Raw genomic sequence first — 16,578 nt, 5'->3', positions numbered from 1 at the left:
CCACATATGTTTCCAGTATTCTATAATGTTCTTAAAGTATGGTACTTGTGTCGCAGATGTGCACAAGTATCTTAAGATTGTTAGTATAGAGATGCCTGATGCAGCACACCTTTGTTGGTAATTTAAACATTACGAACATTTATGATTTTTCAAAAGTCTATACATTTATTACGGGTTGTTGCAAATATTTTAAATCATTGACGACTAAAATAAACTAAACTAAATAAGAAAACTTGGCAGCGTTTATAGTCTTGTGTTACATACTCATCCTACATTTTACTATTTTAATGACACTATCTATTTCTACTTTTTTTAAACCGTGTTGCGCTTTAAAAATACCTGACACATACAGAACTAAATAAGCACACGCAAGATGTTTATGCGAAACACTATTATTTTTTCAAAGTTTGTGTTTGTTGGCCTGTTGTAAAAACAAATAAAGATTTATGTAAGTACATAATCTACATTATATTAATTAAATGTTTATACTAGAATCGGCAACCTGCTACTCGCAGGCAGGCTGGAGAGCTCCATTATAACATTAAAATTTTAACATCAAATGTTTATAGTAACCTACCCTAGGTTACTATAAACATTTGATGTTAAAATTTTAATGTTATAATGGAGCTCTCCAGCTCCATGCACAAATACTATTATAATATTGAAAACAAGATGTAGCTCTTTAAAAACTGTAGTAGGTCTTTAAAAACTGTAACATTTTTATAAATTATGTATATATATATTTCATAACTTACAGATTAATTATATATTTTTTTTAAGTTTGCAATTATTAATCGTAATATAACAACTTAAAAATATAAACTTGTTTTGTGAAAGAAGATCTTGAAGATCTCATCAAAAATTTTAATAGTTATGACTTCTTTATCATAGTATGAATTTCGGAAAACATCGAGGACTTGCAGTTCTTCGATAGGGTTAAGTGAATTTAATTTTTTACCTTCTATCATGCACTGAAAAAAGTTTAAACCAATAGTTTTGCATGTAGTAATCACTTACACTCATATTCACTTTTTGTTCAGAGCAAGCCTTTGTAATTTTAAATGGTTATATATATTTAAAAAATGTTTAGAAGTTAAAAGTTGAATTAAGTGTTTTTTCTAAACATTTTACTTTTAAGCACTTTTTCTTGTAAACTAGGCTTTACTACTTTATGTATTGCTTTTAAATAGTAGTATTAATATTTAATTTAGTATTAATATTTAAAAATGTTTTTTTTTTTCATACTTTTTTAATTTTGCATAAGAAGGAGGGGGGGGGGGGTAAATTAAGCGTTGACGTATTTTTATAGGGAGACAATTTAATTTTGTAGTTTGACAAGTCGTTGACAAGGGGGAGGGAGGGAGGTGAAAATTGCCAAAACACTGTTAACGTAATAAATGGACAGCCCCTTTATAGATTTATATAAAGCTTATAACACTATTAATTATAAAATATTGTTAAAAAAAAACTCAAATAATACGGTAAAAACTTAAATATTACGGTACAAACATTAAATATTTCGGTATTATTAAAAGAGTTTAATGTTACTTAAATGCTATTTAACATATTGCAAATAATTTGTTCACGTCGAAGGGTCTTCTTCACATAATTTTTTAAATATAACTTGTGGAGTTCCACAAGAATCAATTCTAGGACCCTTCACATTTTTAATTTATGTTAATGATCATTACAAAGTTTCAAAAATAATAACACTTATGTTTGCTTATGATTCACACTTATTTATATCTAATTATAATACCGATAAACTTTTTTATGATATGAACGTTGAGTTATCAAAAATCTCTGACTGGTTCGAATCATATAAACTTTAACTTGATATTGATAAAATTAAATGGACTCTCTTCCATTTACGTTTTTTGAAAAATTTACATTCAAATGATATGCCACTTTCTTATGAACAATCAAATAAAAAGAGTAATTTCCACAAACTTTTTAGGTATCATTGTAGATGAAAATCTGTTGTGGAAGATTCACATCGGACGCTTATGCAACAAAATTGCAAAAAGTATTGGAGTTTTATATAAAGCAAGATGCGCTTTAAACATCTTTATACACTGTCATATTAATTATATTGAAATATTGCTTGAGGTAGTACCCACAAAAGTAAATTAAAGCCATTTTGTTGTCAATAGAAGCATATTGCACGTCTTATAAACTTCAAAAATCGTTTTGATTTATATTCTTTAAATTAAAAAAATGTATTTATTCTTTAGGAAACTATAATTTTGTTAAACAACCATTCCTCCAAAGAAACTTTGGTAAATCTTGCATTTTCAATCAAAGATTATTTATGAAACCAAATAATTTTTGAAAAATTTTGATTTTTTTCTATTTGTTCAAAAGAAAATTAAAAGAAGTAGTTTTTTCAATTGAAAATATACTAATAAACTTTTAAAACAAAAAAAGCGCAAAGTTTTGGTAGCTTGGTTGCCCACACAACGACACAATCTATGGCTCTTTACATTCTTCTGCACAACCTTTTGAACAGTCTAGAAGTTTATTTGTAAATACCTTAATGTAAACATATCTTTATTATATTCGACAAATAAAATTTCAGTAATTATATTTTGGCAAATAAGATTTTATTAATTATATTCGACAAATAAGATTCAGTGAAATTTATTTAAAAAATGCGGTTTGGAAGACTCTGTAGTTCGATTGACGCAAGCAAACACCGTAACAAAAAAAAAGTTTAAATTAATTTAAATGTTTTAAACAGCATTAGGGGAAGAAAAAAAATATCTCAAGAAAAAGAAGACTCAAAGGTTTTAGTCACAGTTACAAGATGTAACAAGGCCATCTGGTCTTTAAAGAAGATTCGGGGTATTTCACAAAACTTGTGTGCACACCGCGTTACATATTGTGTCCTTTGCTAAAATTTAACTTAAATTTGGCTCGAGTAAATCAAAGGTTACCATGGCAATATGTAATATTTTAACTCCGGTCACGGTTAATAAACAAAAGTTAAAGCGCGAATTTCTACAAAATATTTGTATAAGCAAAAACTTATTCATAGAATCATAAAAGTTTAATTTTACCTTACTTTTAAAGTAGCTTTATTTTTTAAGGTGTTTAAGAAGTTAGCTTGCTTTTTGCTATTAAGCAATTAGCTAGCTGACTTAAATAGATAAGTTATGAAAAATGTCAAATCAAGGAGCAGTACTGCAATCATACAATAACGAACTTGTCAAATGTAAGTTAAGCATTTTTTTAAAATAGTTAAAGATTTATAATAAACTGTACTCTATTATATACATAATGCCTAATTAACTATATATTATAACAGATTTCAAATTTTATTTAAAAATCTATTGTTGTTATAACAACATTAAGTATATCAATTCTATATTTTACCCATGGAGCTCTAAAATTTACTAAATAGTTGTTGGTTCTGGAGTAACTCACTTTAATAATAGTTACTTTTAAAGAAAAACATTTTTATAATTTCTTTTTAAATAAAAAAATAAAAAGAATTGGGACATCATAAAGACATGACCTTAATGGGTTTTATTTTAGCGTTAAGATTAGGGCATGGTTTCCAGCCTGCTGAAAAATGCTAAATAAAGTGAAAAATGAATGATTTGTAGCGCTATTGATGCTAGAAAAACTGTAAATCTTTATTGATTATAAATGTTTGTTGTTTTGTAGTTTAATTTGCATCCAATCATTCTATACAGATTCAATGGTTTTTTTAAGATTGTTCTGTTTAAATCTTGGTTTATCTTTTATAGAAAAAATAATTTATATTAATTATTAATTAATATTAAGTTAAATAAAAATTTAAAAAAATTTAAGAAACAGATGTTTTAAAGGAGAGTAGTAAGCAATGATAACTTTAACAATTGGCTAAAGAAAGATCCTAATAATAATAATAAAGTCAGGTGTTTAGTTTGCCACATGTTGATAGAACTCTCTTTAAGTGAATGCTCAGTTATGACAGATCGTGCAAAAAGAGCAATCACAATCAAACATTGAGAAAAGTGAAAGATTTATTGTATAACTGAAAAATATTGATTTTATACCATATATCTTTTTAGATTTGAAATTAATGATTAATGAGTTATTTACAGAAAAACAAAAGTTGTTGGTCTCCTGTGTCATAAAAATAGATGCTACAAGGCAGAAATTAGCAGACCGCTTAAGACTGGGGATTGTGGGTTTTCTTAATATTTGAATGATGACTTGTGTTTTAAGTTGTGTTTAGTAGTGTTTAATTATGCTGTAAAGCAAAGTGCTCTTTAAAAAAATAGATGCTGCAAGACAGGAATTATCAGACAACTTAAGAATTCAAATTTACGTTTCCTTGTACAAATGATATGATGATTTTGTTTTTACACTCTGATCTAAAGGAAATGATAATAAAGTTGTTTGAAGTTATAACAAAACCAGATAACTTTAAAAAATGAAGATTCCTTAAAAAATAATAACCTAATAATCTTTTTATCTAATGAAAAACTTAATACAAGATTTATTGTTGCTAAAGAACTAGATTACCTAAAAAAAAAAAAAAACTTAATAACATTGTCTCAAAGAAAAGTGCTCTTGAAGATGGCCAAAGTGATTGTTGTATTATTGTTGAAAAAGTGACAAATCTTCATTAAATTGGAGAATCTCCATTGTTTAAAAATGTGACTTGAGTACTTCATGAATTCAAGGATCCTATTGCCACAATAATAAGACTTATGAAATCAAAGTCATCAGGCAAAAATAAAGTCTATTTATCCAAAGAATTGTCTTGATTTTTATTTTTAATCTATAAACTTGTATCAGCAATTGCATTAAATTATCTTTTGTCATTAGACTAGTTTTGTCACTTGTCTATGTTTTATAAAAAAGAAAAATAATTTAAAAAAAAGATTGCTTTCTGAGCCAAAACCCCTATTTGATGTAGCGGCACTCTCTTGCATGTTTTATCTATTTGTCAGCCGATGTAGCAGCGCTCCTTGCATGTTCTACCCATTTGTTAGTCGATGTAGCAACACTCCTCGCATGCTCTACCTCTTTGCTAGTATTCGATACTATTCCTAAATCCAAATTTCGATATTCCGTATAGGCATTTTCGACATTATTCCTTCTGAAAAAAATTTTTTTTTTTGAATTCCTTTTCGATATAATTAATTTTCAATATTTATCCAAAAAAATGTTTTAATCAAAAACAATTCAATATTAATCCGTTTTTTGAGCAATTTTTTTTATATTATTCTGCTTTCCCATAAATAGTAGACGCAATTCTATTTCTTTAACTGTAGAACAAGAAATAAATTCAAAAATATCTTTTTTAGACATAACTATACACAAAGTTAATTTTTAAGTTACCACTACCGTTTTTCATAAAAATAACCATTTCTGGTTTTCACACTAATTTTTAAAGTTTTACTCCATTTTCTCAGAGAGTTAGTCTAATCAAATGCTTAATTGAAAGAACATTTAAAATTAGTAGTACTAAATTTAGGTTTCACTTTACATAAATTACCTTTTTAAAGTATTTCAAAGAAACATGTACCCAACTTGGCTTATTTCAAAAATATATAACTCCTACCAAAAATCAAAGAATTTCTTGGCTTATTTTAAACTACCGTTTTTGGAAAAAATATCTAATTTAACTAAAAAAAGACTAATTCAATTGCTAAAAGATATTGACATTCTGCAAATATTAAATTAGTATTTACCTTCTAAATACTAATTTATTATTTGCATTTATAATTTCTAAATTATTTTCTTCTAAAGATCCTATTCTTTTAGAGTTCAAATTGTTCATGGCCTATAAATTTGTACATGCAGGATGTAACTCCTTTTATATAAGCAAATAACTTGCCATCTCAAGACGCGGATATCTGAACATTACGAGAAGGACAAAAAGTCTCATATCTATAAGCAAACTTTTTAACTGGCTTTATTGTATTTTTGTAATTATATTATTATATATTATATTAATATTATTAGTTTGTACAAGAATAATGACATTTTGTATTGTTTTTTTAACACCTTGTAAATTAAATCGTAAAATATGTCATACAAGTTTCTTTGTTATTGTTTAAATACAATATTGCTTTGTTCATATTTAAATATGTTTATAGTGTATAATAAGCAAAGGTTATCTATTAAATTTTTGGATCTTTAATATATTTTATATATATTTTGTTTTCACCTCAGTATTTTTTTCACCTCAGTATTTTTTTCACCTCTAGAACTCGTTAGAGGCTACCAAGAAACTGCCATTATAGTTTATTATTTTTTCATTTAACACTGTGTAAAGAATAACTATGAACTATAGGTAAAAAATACAAAGTTCTAAATAAACACAGTTTTGTTTGCAATAATAAATTATGTAACCAATAAAATTTTAAATCCAAACTTTATATGTCTTTTAAAACTATTATTTTCAAAATATGATTATTACAGTATTTAACTAGACTCACTGAAGAATAAAGATATACCTTAAAATCGACCAAGTTCGGTCACTATGTAACTTTGGTCATTTAAGAAAAAATATAAAAAAAGCTTTTTTTTCTGAAACAATATTTGTAATTAATTCGCAAATATGAATCTGTAAAAAAAGTTATTAATGTTTAAATGCAACCTGCTGAAATAATTCTTTAGCAAAATAACACTTTGAAAAAATGGATTAAAATCTAAAATAAGCAAATTATTAAAATAAATGATCATATTTAATCATAATATTGTTAAGAATTGCCAAATTAATTCTATTTACAAAAAAAAATTATTAATTTTTGAAAATTAACTACTTTTTTATAAAAATTAGTGACATTTTTAAATACTCTAACTTCGGTCATTCACGGATAAACAACGAAGGAGACAATTAGCAGTAATATTGTGAAATGTTGATTGTAAATTGTAATACTGTGAAATGTTGCGAATGTAAAATTTACCAGTAAATTTTGACATTTTTATAATGGATACACACCATGGTATTTTATTTGAAAAAAAATTTGTTCATAATTTCAAAATTAACTGACGGTTCTTTGAGTTCTAAAAAATATCAAGCTTGTGACATTTTTTTGGAGATAAAATTACAGCTCAACGACAATTATGTATACGTTGCGAATCCTTTGGCGATTGGTTGTGTGGATATTGCTGTTTTTCTTTGGTCAACAATACGTGCAAGAATTGCCAATAAACATAAAAAGCTCATTTAAAGTAAAAAATAGTGTTTTTTTTGTTAATTGAAACCTTTTTAAATTAATTGAAAAATATATTTTTAATTTTATAAACCAGCGTGTAGCAAATGTGATAATAGCCAAAGTAATAAACAGTTGACTAGGAAAAAATTCCAAAGGCCTTTTTTTATGTGCTCCTTCTTGCTTTCTTTGGTGCCCCAAAAAGACTTTTTTAACTTTGAGCTCAGGGTGATGTCCTCCTTAGTTACTGGTATTACCTGAATTTATATCATAATTTTACAATAAAACAACATTTAAAAATTAGTTTTCATTATTTGTGACATTAAGTTTCTGATACGTTATTAGTATTTATCTAGTGGCTGAACTTATGAGATGGTAACGAAAGCTTGGTCAAAGTAGATGTTTTCATTTTAAATTAAATATTGAGTACTAGTCTTTATTTTTTATTCTTTTATTTTTCCAATATCAATTATCAATATAATTTTCTCTATGTTTCAGGAAAAAAAATTGAAAATTTTTTATTTATGCGTGATGAATAAATGTTCAAAGCTTAAGTGACCGAATTTAGGTGATTTTACAGTATGCAATTAAAAAATTTATATATGACTTGATAGAGTCTTGTATTCAGTGAGGTGAGATTTTCTGGAAATTTAGGAATATTATGATGCAAAAATAAGAGTTACTCTCCAGTTTTAAATGACAAAACAGCTCTTTTTTCATCAAAAATATTACCTGCCTATGGGAAAAATTTTTCTGAATAGACAGATGAAGCAGATGCAGATAATAGTTTTTTTGCTATAAAGTATGGTGATAATTTACCTTATTAACGTTTCACAACTTTAACAACTTTTTTGTTTTCGAATTTTCCTAATTATTTTCCAGCCATAAAACTATTTATTTCTTTTTTAATCTCTTTATCAGTTATTCCAATATTTTTGTTTGCTTTTTTTTTTAAATTTTAGCAATTTTCATTCTTAAACTTAATGCATATGAAGCTCATGTAGATAGCTAACAACCTTTATTAGTTGGTGAGGAATTAGCACTATCTAGCATATTAGCACTACATTAAGATTATATACCTGCAAAGATGTACACTCATGGTCACTCAATGATATCAACAACATATTTTTTTTAATTTTAAGAATTCTATAAAAAGAAAACCTACTAAAATAATAAAACTTAATTTTTAAAGTTACAATGTCAAAGTGTGTTTTCTGGATTTATAATTATAACATAAGAAAATTGCATGAGGGTTTAAACATATTTAATAAAATTCTTCCTAAATAATAACTTAAAAGTTTTATTGCTAACAAAAAAAATTTTTTTTGATTTTTTTTGATTTTTTTTACAAATTTTATTTAAGAATTTAGAGATAAGGTAATGGAACTAAATTTGCCCAAAATATAAATTCGTTGACAGGTCTTGTTAAGTGTTACACAGCTTGCTTTTTTCGTAAAAGTCAAATACATTCAGTTAAGCGAAAACTTTTTTGTAAAATATATACATCGAAAGAAAGATATGTGAAAAAGTTTTTTTTTAATATATTTAAATTATTTTTTAATATCATTTATAGACATTTATTCAGAAAATGTTAGGTTGTGAAAAAAAGTATTTAACCGCAACTGAGAATTATTTAAGAAACAAATTGTTTTGTAAAAAAAAAAAATTCATTTTAGAAGAACTTTAAACTAAATATGATTTTAAAAATTTTAATTTAGTTTTGAAGGAATGTAAGATGTATTTTTTGTTTCTTATTAATTCAATATCGTGTAAAGTTCTTTCAACATTTAAAACATAAATTACAACTATCTTATTAGAAACTGATAAAATCTATTTATAAATTACTTATTATCTTTGTAAAAAATATTATATTAAATATGTAAAAATTAAAATAAATAAATTGTGATAAACAAACAAAAGATTATGTTTTAAGAAATAAATTATAAGAAAATATCATCTTTTTCAAATACCGAATTTAAATTAATAACTTTTGTTAAATTAGTTTATGTAATTTTTATTAAATTAACAGAAATTATTAATAATAATTTAAGTTTAAATTAAACTATTAATTGAAACGCTTTTGACTAAATTAATTAAGTTTGAACTATTAATTGAGATGCTTCTAAATTTAAAAATATATTAGTTTTATGCTTTTATTTTCTCTGGTTTATTTTTTATTTATTTTATTATTTGTTAAGTTTGTTTCTCTTTTCAGTTTCTGGTTTGTTTATTTTTAATTTTCTTTTTAAATTAGTTTGGTTTTTTCAGCGCATTTTTTACGTTACAGATGTACTGGAATTCCATTCTGGCTAGAATTTGTGATTTAAAGTTCATTTTGGTTCTGGCCAGAATTAAGGTAATTCTAGCAGGAATGGTGGAGTTTATTTTTTACCTTAAATTTAAGTTTTAAGATAAAAAAAAAAACACCACCATTATATATATGTAGTGGTTGAAATAAGTGTCAGACATCAGTGGCCCCCACACCATTTTTGAGACCTGTTTGAGGAGGGCAAACCACCATTGTTCATTTTTACTGAAATACACAATGATTGGTTGCCCTCCTCTAACAAATCTCAAAAATGGTTTGAGAGATGGCAATGTCTGACACTTATTTATTTCACCCCCTGATATGTATATATATTACTACTACTACTACTACTACTACTACTACTACTACTACTACTACTACTACTACTACTACTACTACTACTAATTAGGCTGTTGATAAATCACCAATGCTGTTATGAACTCCATACTTTTACATTATTGGATTATATTTTTATAAAATGAGCATTTTTTATCAATTTTGAATCAGAGAGAATAATAGCTTTGCACAATTCAAATGGTTGCTTCAGACATAAGTGATGTAAGTCTATTGATATAGTTTGCATAATGGTATTTGATGATCGTGCTTCTACTATGAATAAATTAGGAAATATTCTTGCTGAACATCAACTTTGTTTTGCACATGCAGCACATAGTTAATGTAATTTATGAAAAAATGTTAAAAGTAATAATGAGTCCTAATGACAAAGATAATGAAAATGATTTTGCTCGTTGAGGTTGGTGAGGATGAAAATGAAATTAGTGATCAAGGTTCTAATCTTATTCCTAATCTTTGGAAGGTTTGAAAAATAGGTTGTAACTAAAAAAGAATCTTATTTTTAAAAAAGGAATTTTAGAATATTATTCTAAGAATCTTATTTTTAAAAAAGGAATTTTAGAATATTATTCTAAGAATCTTATTTTTAAAAAAGGAATTTTAGAATATTATTCTCAGAATCTTATTTTTAAAAAAGGAATTTCAGAATATTATTCTAAAAATAAATTTTGAAGAGCTAGTAATAATTTTGAATGCAAAAACTTGTTGAAATTCCTGCAACAAGATTGTTAGATCTTTTTGAAGCACCTTAATAACTACCAATCTAATATAAAAAGAAAAATTAAAAAATTAAACAGACGTTTTTTAAAAACAAATTGTTTTATAATCTAAAAACCAAAAATAATATGTATGTATTTTTTGTAAATAATAAAAGTAGTTTTTTAAGAAAAGTTTTAATTTTTTATTAGTCTCCAGTGATTTAATAATCTGATGTGTTTCATAAACTTTAGCGCTGACGTTTTATTATAATCACCAAAATAAAAATTTTTAAAAGGAAATCCCAAATTAGTTATAAATTAAATCATTTAAAAAAACCTCTACAATGAACACATTCATTAATCAAATCAGATATTTTTATATCAGGAAAAGTCCTTTTGTTACAAAAATTAGTATTTTGTTGATATCTTAATATTTTGTTTTAGCAAATTTATTTTAATAAAAACTTGTTTTGTAATGTTTATATATAAAATAAACACAACTTGTTTCGGATCAATATGTTCAACACTGTTGAAAAGGTCTTGAATAGCCCCTGATAATGCAACTATTTTTAACTGTTTTAAGTGTATTTTGCTCAAAGGATTATTTTTTACAATGTTTAGAACAAGATTGACAGAGTCATCATGATGCGCCTGAAAAAATTTTTTACAAACCATAACCAGAAGTTATGGTTTGTAAAAAATGAAAAAATTTTGACTTATAACTAGTAAATTTGTTTTTTAATATACCTTTCTAAGGTTACCTTTTATCAATTGTTATTGCAACTTTCTGTTAATTGTTTTTACAACTTTATTAAAAATTTATCAATCTTTGAGAGTTTTTGGTAATAGGTATTGAAGATTTGTGTACAAAGCGAGATGAACTACACCATCAAATAACAATTGAAGAAGAGGAAAAAAGTAAAATTGAAATCGATATTTGTATTCTCACTGATCGACTTGCAAAAGTCACAGAAAGTCTTTCAAAAAAATATGCTGCACAAAGTGAGTATGACAAAACTATTTCTGAAACTGAAGCTGCTTATATGAAGGTAAGTTTAATAGACATCTTTTTTTCTTTTTTTTTTATTCAAAATAAATTTTGCAAATGATATGCTATAATTTCAGGGTTCCCACTCCTCCTTAAAAACTTTAAATATCCTTAAAAAAAATAATCCTACTTAAAAGTCCTTTTAAGTAAAAAATAATCCTACTTAAAAATAACCTTTAAAAAAGGTAAAACTTGACTGCTCTCCTTAATTTCTCCTTATTTATTTTTATTTTTTAATCATCTAGGAATTTTTATTAAAGTGAAGGATTATACTTATTAATAAAGAAAAAAATATATAGTTCTTTGATAGTTTTCAAACCTATATTTTGAGTATATATATATTTATATTTATATATATAAAGTAATATATTAATTTACAATAATTTTTCTGTTTATATTTAAAATTTATTGAAAAAGATAAAATTCTGTTTCTAATGTAACTGTTTTCTCCTTAATTCCCCTTACTTTTTCTTTCAAAAAATTGTCATTTGCAACCAAATCTCCTTAAATATTAGGAAAATATCTCCTTAAATCTCCTTAAAATCCTTACTTTAGCCTCAGTTTTAATAGTGGGAACCTTGAATTTGGTGGTGCAGAGTTGTGGAAGTCAGTTTGCTAGAAAGTCAAATGTTACAAACCCTATCATACAATTACTAATATATAGATACTTAATTATAATGATGAAAATAATAATGGTTATAATAATAATAAAAAAAGCATTTTATTTTTATCATTTGGTTTTATAATAAAGTAGTTATACACACTAACAATTAAAAAAAAAAAATGATATAATGTAACAACTAGCAATAACAGAACAATATTACTAATGTGAAAAAAGGTGTGATAATAATATTAATAACAATTAGAATGTAGGGTATAATAACAAAATGAGTGATTATTATAATAGAAATATTATTATAACAATAAAGATAAAAGTATGAAAGAATAAAATTAAATTGTAAAATAAAAATAAAAAATATAGAAAAAACATAATAAAAATAAATGAAGACAATATAGAAAAACAAAAAAACTGCAAGGCCTCAAAATCCAGATGATTTCAGTTTGGCACAATAGTGTCATACTTACCTGCAGACTGTCGTACTTAAATGCAGACTGTCATACTTAACTGCAGACTGTCATATTTTACTGCAGACTGTCATACTTAGCGACTGTCCTTTTGTACAGCCAGATTTCCTTCAAGCAAATTATTTTGTGACAAATTTTTTTGTCAAATTATAGTTTTAACCAATATAACTTCTAGTGTGCTTTTTAGAAAATTTTTTAGCAAATGAAATGTTTAAAAATATTTAAAAAAGTGTTCCTGATTCTTTTTTCTAAAAAAATTCTAAAAAAAATTATAAGAAATGATTTCGGTTAAAGAAAATTAAAAAAAATTTTTTAATTTATTTTTTCAAAAGTTTATGCCAAACTCTTACATAAAGTTTTATTAACGTTTGACCAGGAATATTTTTTTAAATATTTTCATAAGTCTCCAACTTTAGCAGAAAGGAAAGTTTTATTAGTACAAGATTAATGTTTGACCAGGAATATTTTATTAAGTATTTTTATCTCCAACAACTCATGAAGAAATCTTTGAAGTGGTAGCACTATGAAACAAAGACCTATCATGAGAGAACCAGTCAGTCCAAGTGAAAGGTTGGCCATAAAACTTAGATTCTTTGTAACAGGAAGATACTCAGTGCACTAACTCACTGTGGTGGACATAAGTGACTCTGGAAGGTAGAGTGATGAATATTCAATAATAAATTGAATATTCTTGATTCAGAAAATATTATTCTGGCAATATGTTTTAGTTGATGCTTTTAGTCTGAGAAAGCACATGATGAAACCTTAATCAAAATTTTTCCTCAAAACAAAAAATAATTTTATGACAGACTTTTAAGAGCCAAAAAAGTTACAGAAATTTTTTTAGAATTTTTTTGAGCAAATGATCTTTTTGTGAAACACCATTTTTTTTAGAATTTTTTGTCTTTCTGTATTTTGGTTTTTGCTTCATTTTTCCTTTTTTTTTTTTAAATTGTTTATTTTGCCTTTTTACTATAAATACAGTTTTCATATAAATACATATACAATAAAATAACTGGAGCAAGAATTAAATAAAATAACTGGAGCAAGATTTAATGTCTTATTTGAGCACCATTTTTTGTCAGGGATCTTTTTCCGAATATTTCCAGAATTACGAATATATTTTTCAACTTTTAGTTTTTCCGGAAATTTAAAACAAATTAAATACATACAATAATACAAGTTTAGTTATATATTCTTGTAATATATTTTTTGTAGTATATGTATTTTTTGTAATATATATTTTTTTTGTAATATGTTTATTTTTGTAATATATTTATTTTTTGATAATTATTTTTTCGAGTGTCAGATATGTCCTTGACTAGCTCGACTATGGCGTGTTCAGTTGAATGTTTTTTTTTATTGAAACCGAACTGTTTCTATACAGCATGTCGTTCTTTGTTAGATAATTGTAGAGACTATTGTACGTTATACGCTCAAGTAATTTTGAGAAACAAAGCAAAATTGGTCTATCGTTTGAAATATTTGACTCATTGATTCTTATCCTGTTTTACTGCTGTTGTGAAACGTGATAAGCAGCAATTAACCAATGAAGTAGTTATTAGTTCATTTCCTTTGTTATAATTTGTCATTGTTGTAAGGTGGAAAATATTGACCATTTCAATAAATATTGGGGTAAATTGAGATTTTTTATATTTTTTGAGGGTGAATATAAGAAATTGCGTTTGTCTTATTAAAACAAAAATTTGAAATTTTAGAATTTTATCTTTGAATCCTAAGATTTTAAAATTCAGTTTTGCGATAAAAGAATGAGTTTATGTTCATTTACCAGTCAATAGTTATTTCTTCGACAAGAATAAATTTAAAATGTTTAATAAAAATTTTAACAATGGATCGTCTATCTCAATTATTTAAATTTTTTTAGATTTTGGAAAGTTCTCAAACGCTTTTACAAGTGCTGAAGCATGAGATTGGTAAAGAAGGTGTATCTAAAAATGATCTTCAACACAAATAATTGATTATTATTTAAGAAGTAACTAAAGGAAATTGTTCAATAGAAAATTTGTAATACAAATTAGTCGTCAATAAATAATTATTTGTATATTAAGTTATATATATATATATTATCAATATTAAGTTAAGTGGGAGCTCGATTAAAAATTAGCTAAAAGTTTTTTTTTGCTATATATATTAGAGTTTCATCATTTTACAAAACATGTTTTTATAATAAGAATTTAATGTGCTGTGCTTCAAAACTGTTACGCTGCACTTTCTACTTGTTTTAGCGGAAGATATATCGTTGCATTTTTAATGATCATCTAAATGGAAAAAAACTGATAAATATTGATTAGACCCATCTTACCTCATAGACTAACATTACACCATACACGCACACACACACACCCATAACCTATTAACATCAAATTTTTATTCCAAAGTATGCCTTTGTATTAATATTAAAATTGATTAAAAATGCCAAATTAATATTTTAGAGGCAGTACAAAGTTTATTTCTTATGACTACAAATAGTTCAAAAGAACGATTATTTTTTTGCAACTTAATAAAAAAAACTTGGGATATCATGAAAGAAATAATTGGGATAAAAACCTGCAAACTAAATAGTTTACCTGCTCAAATTGTCATAGATGATAAAGAGTATGACAATAATAATGCAATTTCGGAAAAATTTAACAGTTTTTTTGTCAACATAGGCCCAAATCTGGTTTTAAAAGTCCATTGTCCAAACATCTCATTTAAATCTAACTAGTGCAAACAACGAACTAATATTTAAAGAACTAAAAAATTGATAAACTCGAAAATGCAATAAACTCATTTAAAATAAACAAGTCTCCAGGTATAGATGATATTTGCAGTAATAATGTTGTTAATGTCTTTTCGAAGATACGCAAACCTATTTTCGAAATATTTAAATCATTAATTTAAACTGGAACTGTACCAGATAAATTAAAAGTAGCCAAAATTGTATCTATTTTTAAAACCGGTGAAGCATTTGTAATAAACATTGCAGACCGAGCTCAATACTTCTAACCTTTTCCAAAATACTTAAATGAATAATCTACATTAGATTATATGAACACCTAATTTAAAACAAATTATTAAATGAAAAAGAATTCTACCTTCAATCAGAGCACTTAACAGAACATGCAATTTCAAATTTATTTTATAGCATAAGTGATTATTTTAATAAAAACCAATTTGTATTAGGAACTTTTATAGACCTATCCAAACCATTTGACACAATAAATCATGATATCTTACAAAAAAATGAAAAAATACGGAATAAAAAAACTACCCGATTGGTTTAAAAGTTATCTGTGCAACAGACAACAGTGCGTTAATTCGAATGATTCAAATTTACTAAAAATAAAAGGCAGAGCTCCCTAAGGTTTCATTCTTGGTCCTCTTTTATTTTTTGTTTCATTCCAACCAAAAGAAAAATAAAATATCAAGCATGCTACGATTACTAAAAATAGATAACATAATCATCGAAAGAACTGAAACCATTAAATTTCTTTGGATAATTATTGACGAAAAGATTTCTTGGAAAGCCCATATATACTCAACAAAGTCAAAACTATACTTTCCCAGAAGAATCTAAAAGTTATCTATTTTTTTATATACAAAGTTATCTAACATATGTTAATATTGCCTGTGGAAGTACAAATAAATCTAAATTAAAATCTCTAATATACAGCAGAAACACGCATTAAGGTTGATTTATAATATAATTTAATTCACTCATGCCGATCCTTTTCTTAAAAACTTGAATGCTTTAAATATCTATCAAATTAACGTCAACTAAAATATTTTATTTATGCTCATATATAAGCCCGGACTTGTTTCAACTAATTTTACTATTAACTTTTTTCAAACCAACGCCAAAAGGTATATCACACGAGGAACAGCAAACTTTACATTGTCCAAAAATAAAATTTTCGAGAT

General features: G+C 25.3%; 1 protein-coding gene across 1 annotated transcript; it reads left to right on the top strand.

Annotated features, from left to right (window-relative positions):
* The first annotated feature begins 2,994 nt into the window (after positions 1–2,994).
* LOC100202749 (microtubule nucleation factor SSNA1) lies at positions 2,995–14,722 on the top strand. Its single transcript, XM_065819103.1, has 3 exons — positions 2,995–3,214; positions 11,370–11,569; positions 14,540–14,722. The coding sequence occupies exons 1-3, from the start codon at positions 3,163–3,165 to the stop codon at positions 14,627–14,629; spliced, it is 342 nt and encodes a 113-aa protein (XP_065675175.1). The 5' UTR covers positions 2,995–3,162; the 3' UTR covers positions 14,630–14,722.
* Positions 14,723–16,578: the final 1,856 nt, after the last annotated feature.

The sequence above is a fragment of the Hydra vulgaris genome, chromosome 15 (genome assembly GCF_038396675.1).
Source record: "Hydra vulgaris chromosome 15, alternate assembly HydraT2T_AEP".
Lineage (NCBI taxonomy): Eukaryota > Metazoa > Cnidaria > Hydrozoa > Anthoathecata > Hydridae > Hydra > Hydra vulgaris.
This window is presented reverse-complemented; position numbering and strand designations above follow the sequence as displayed.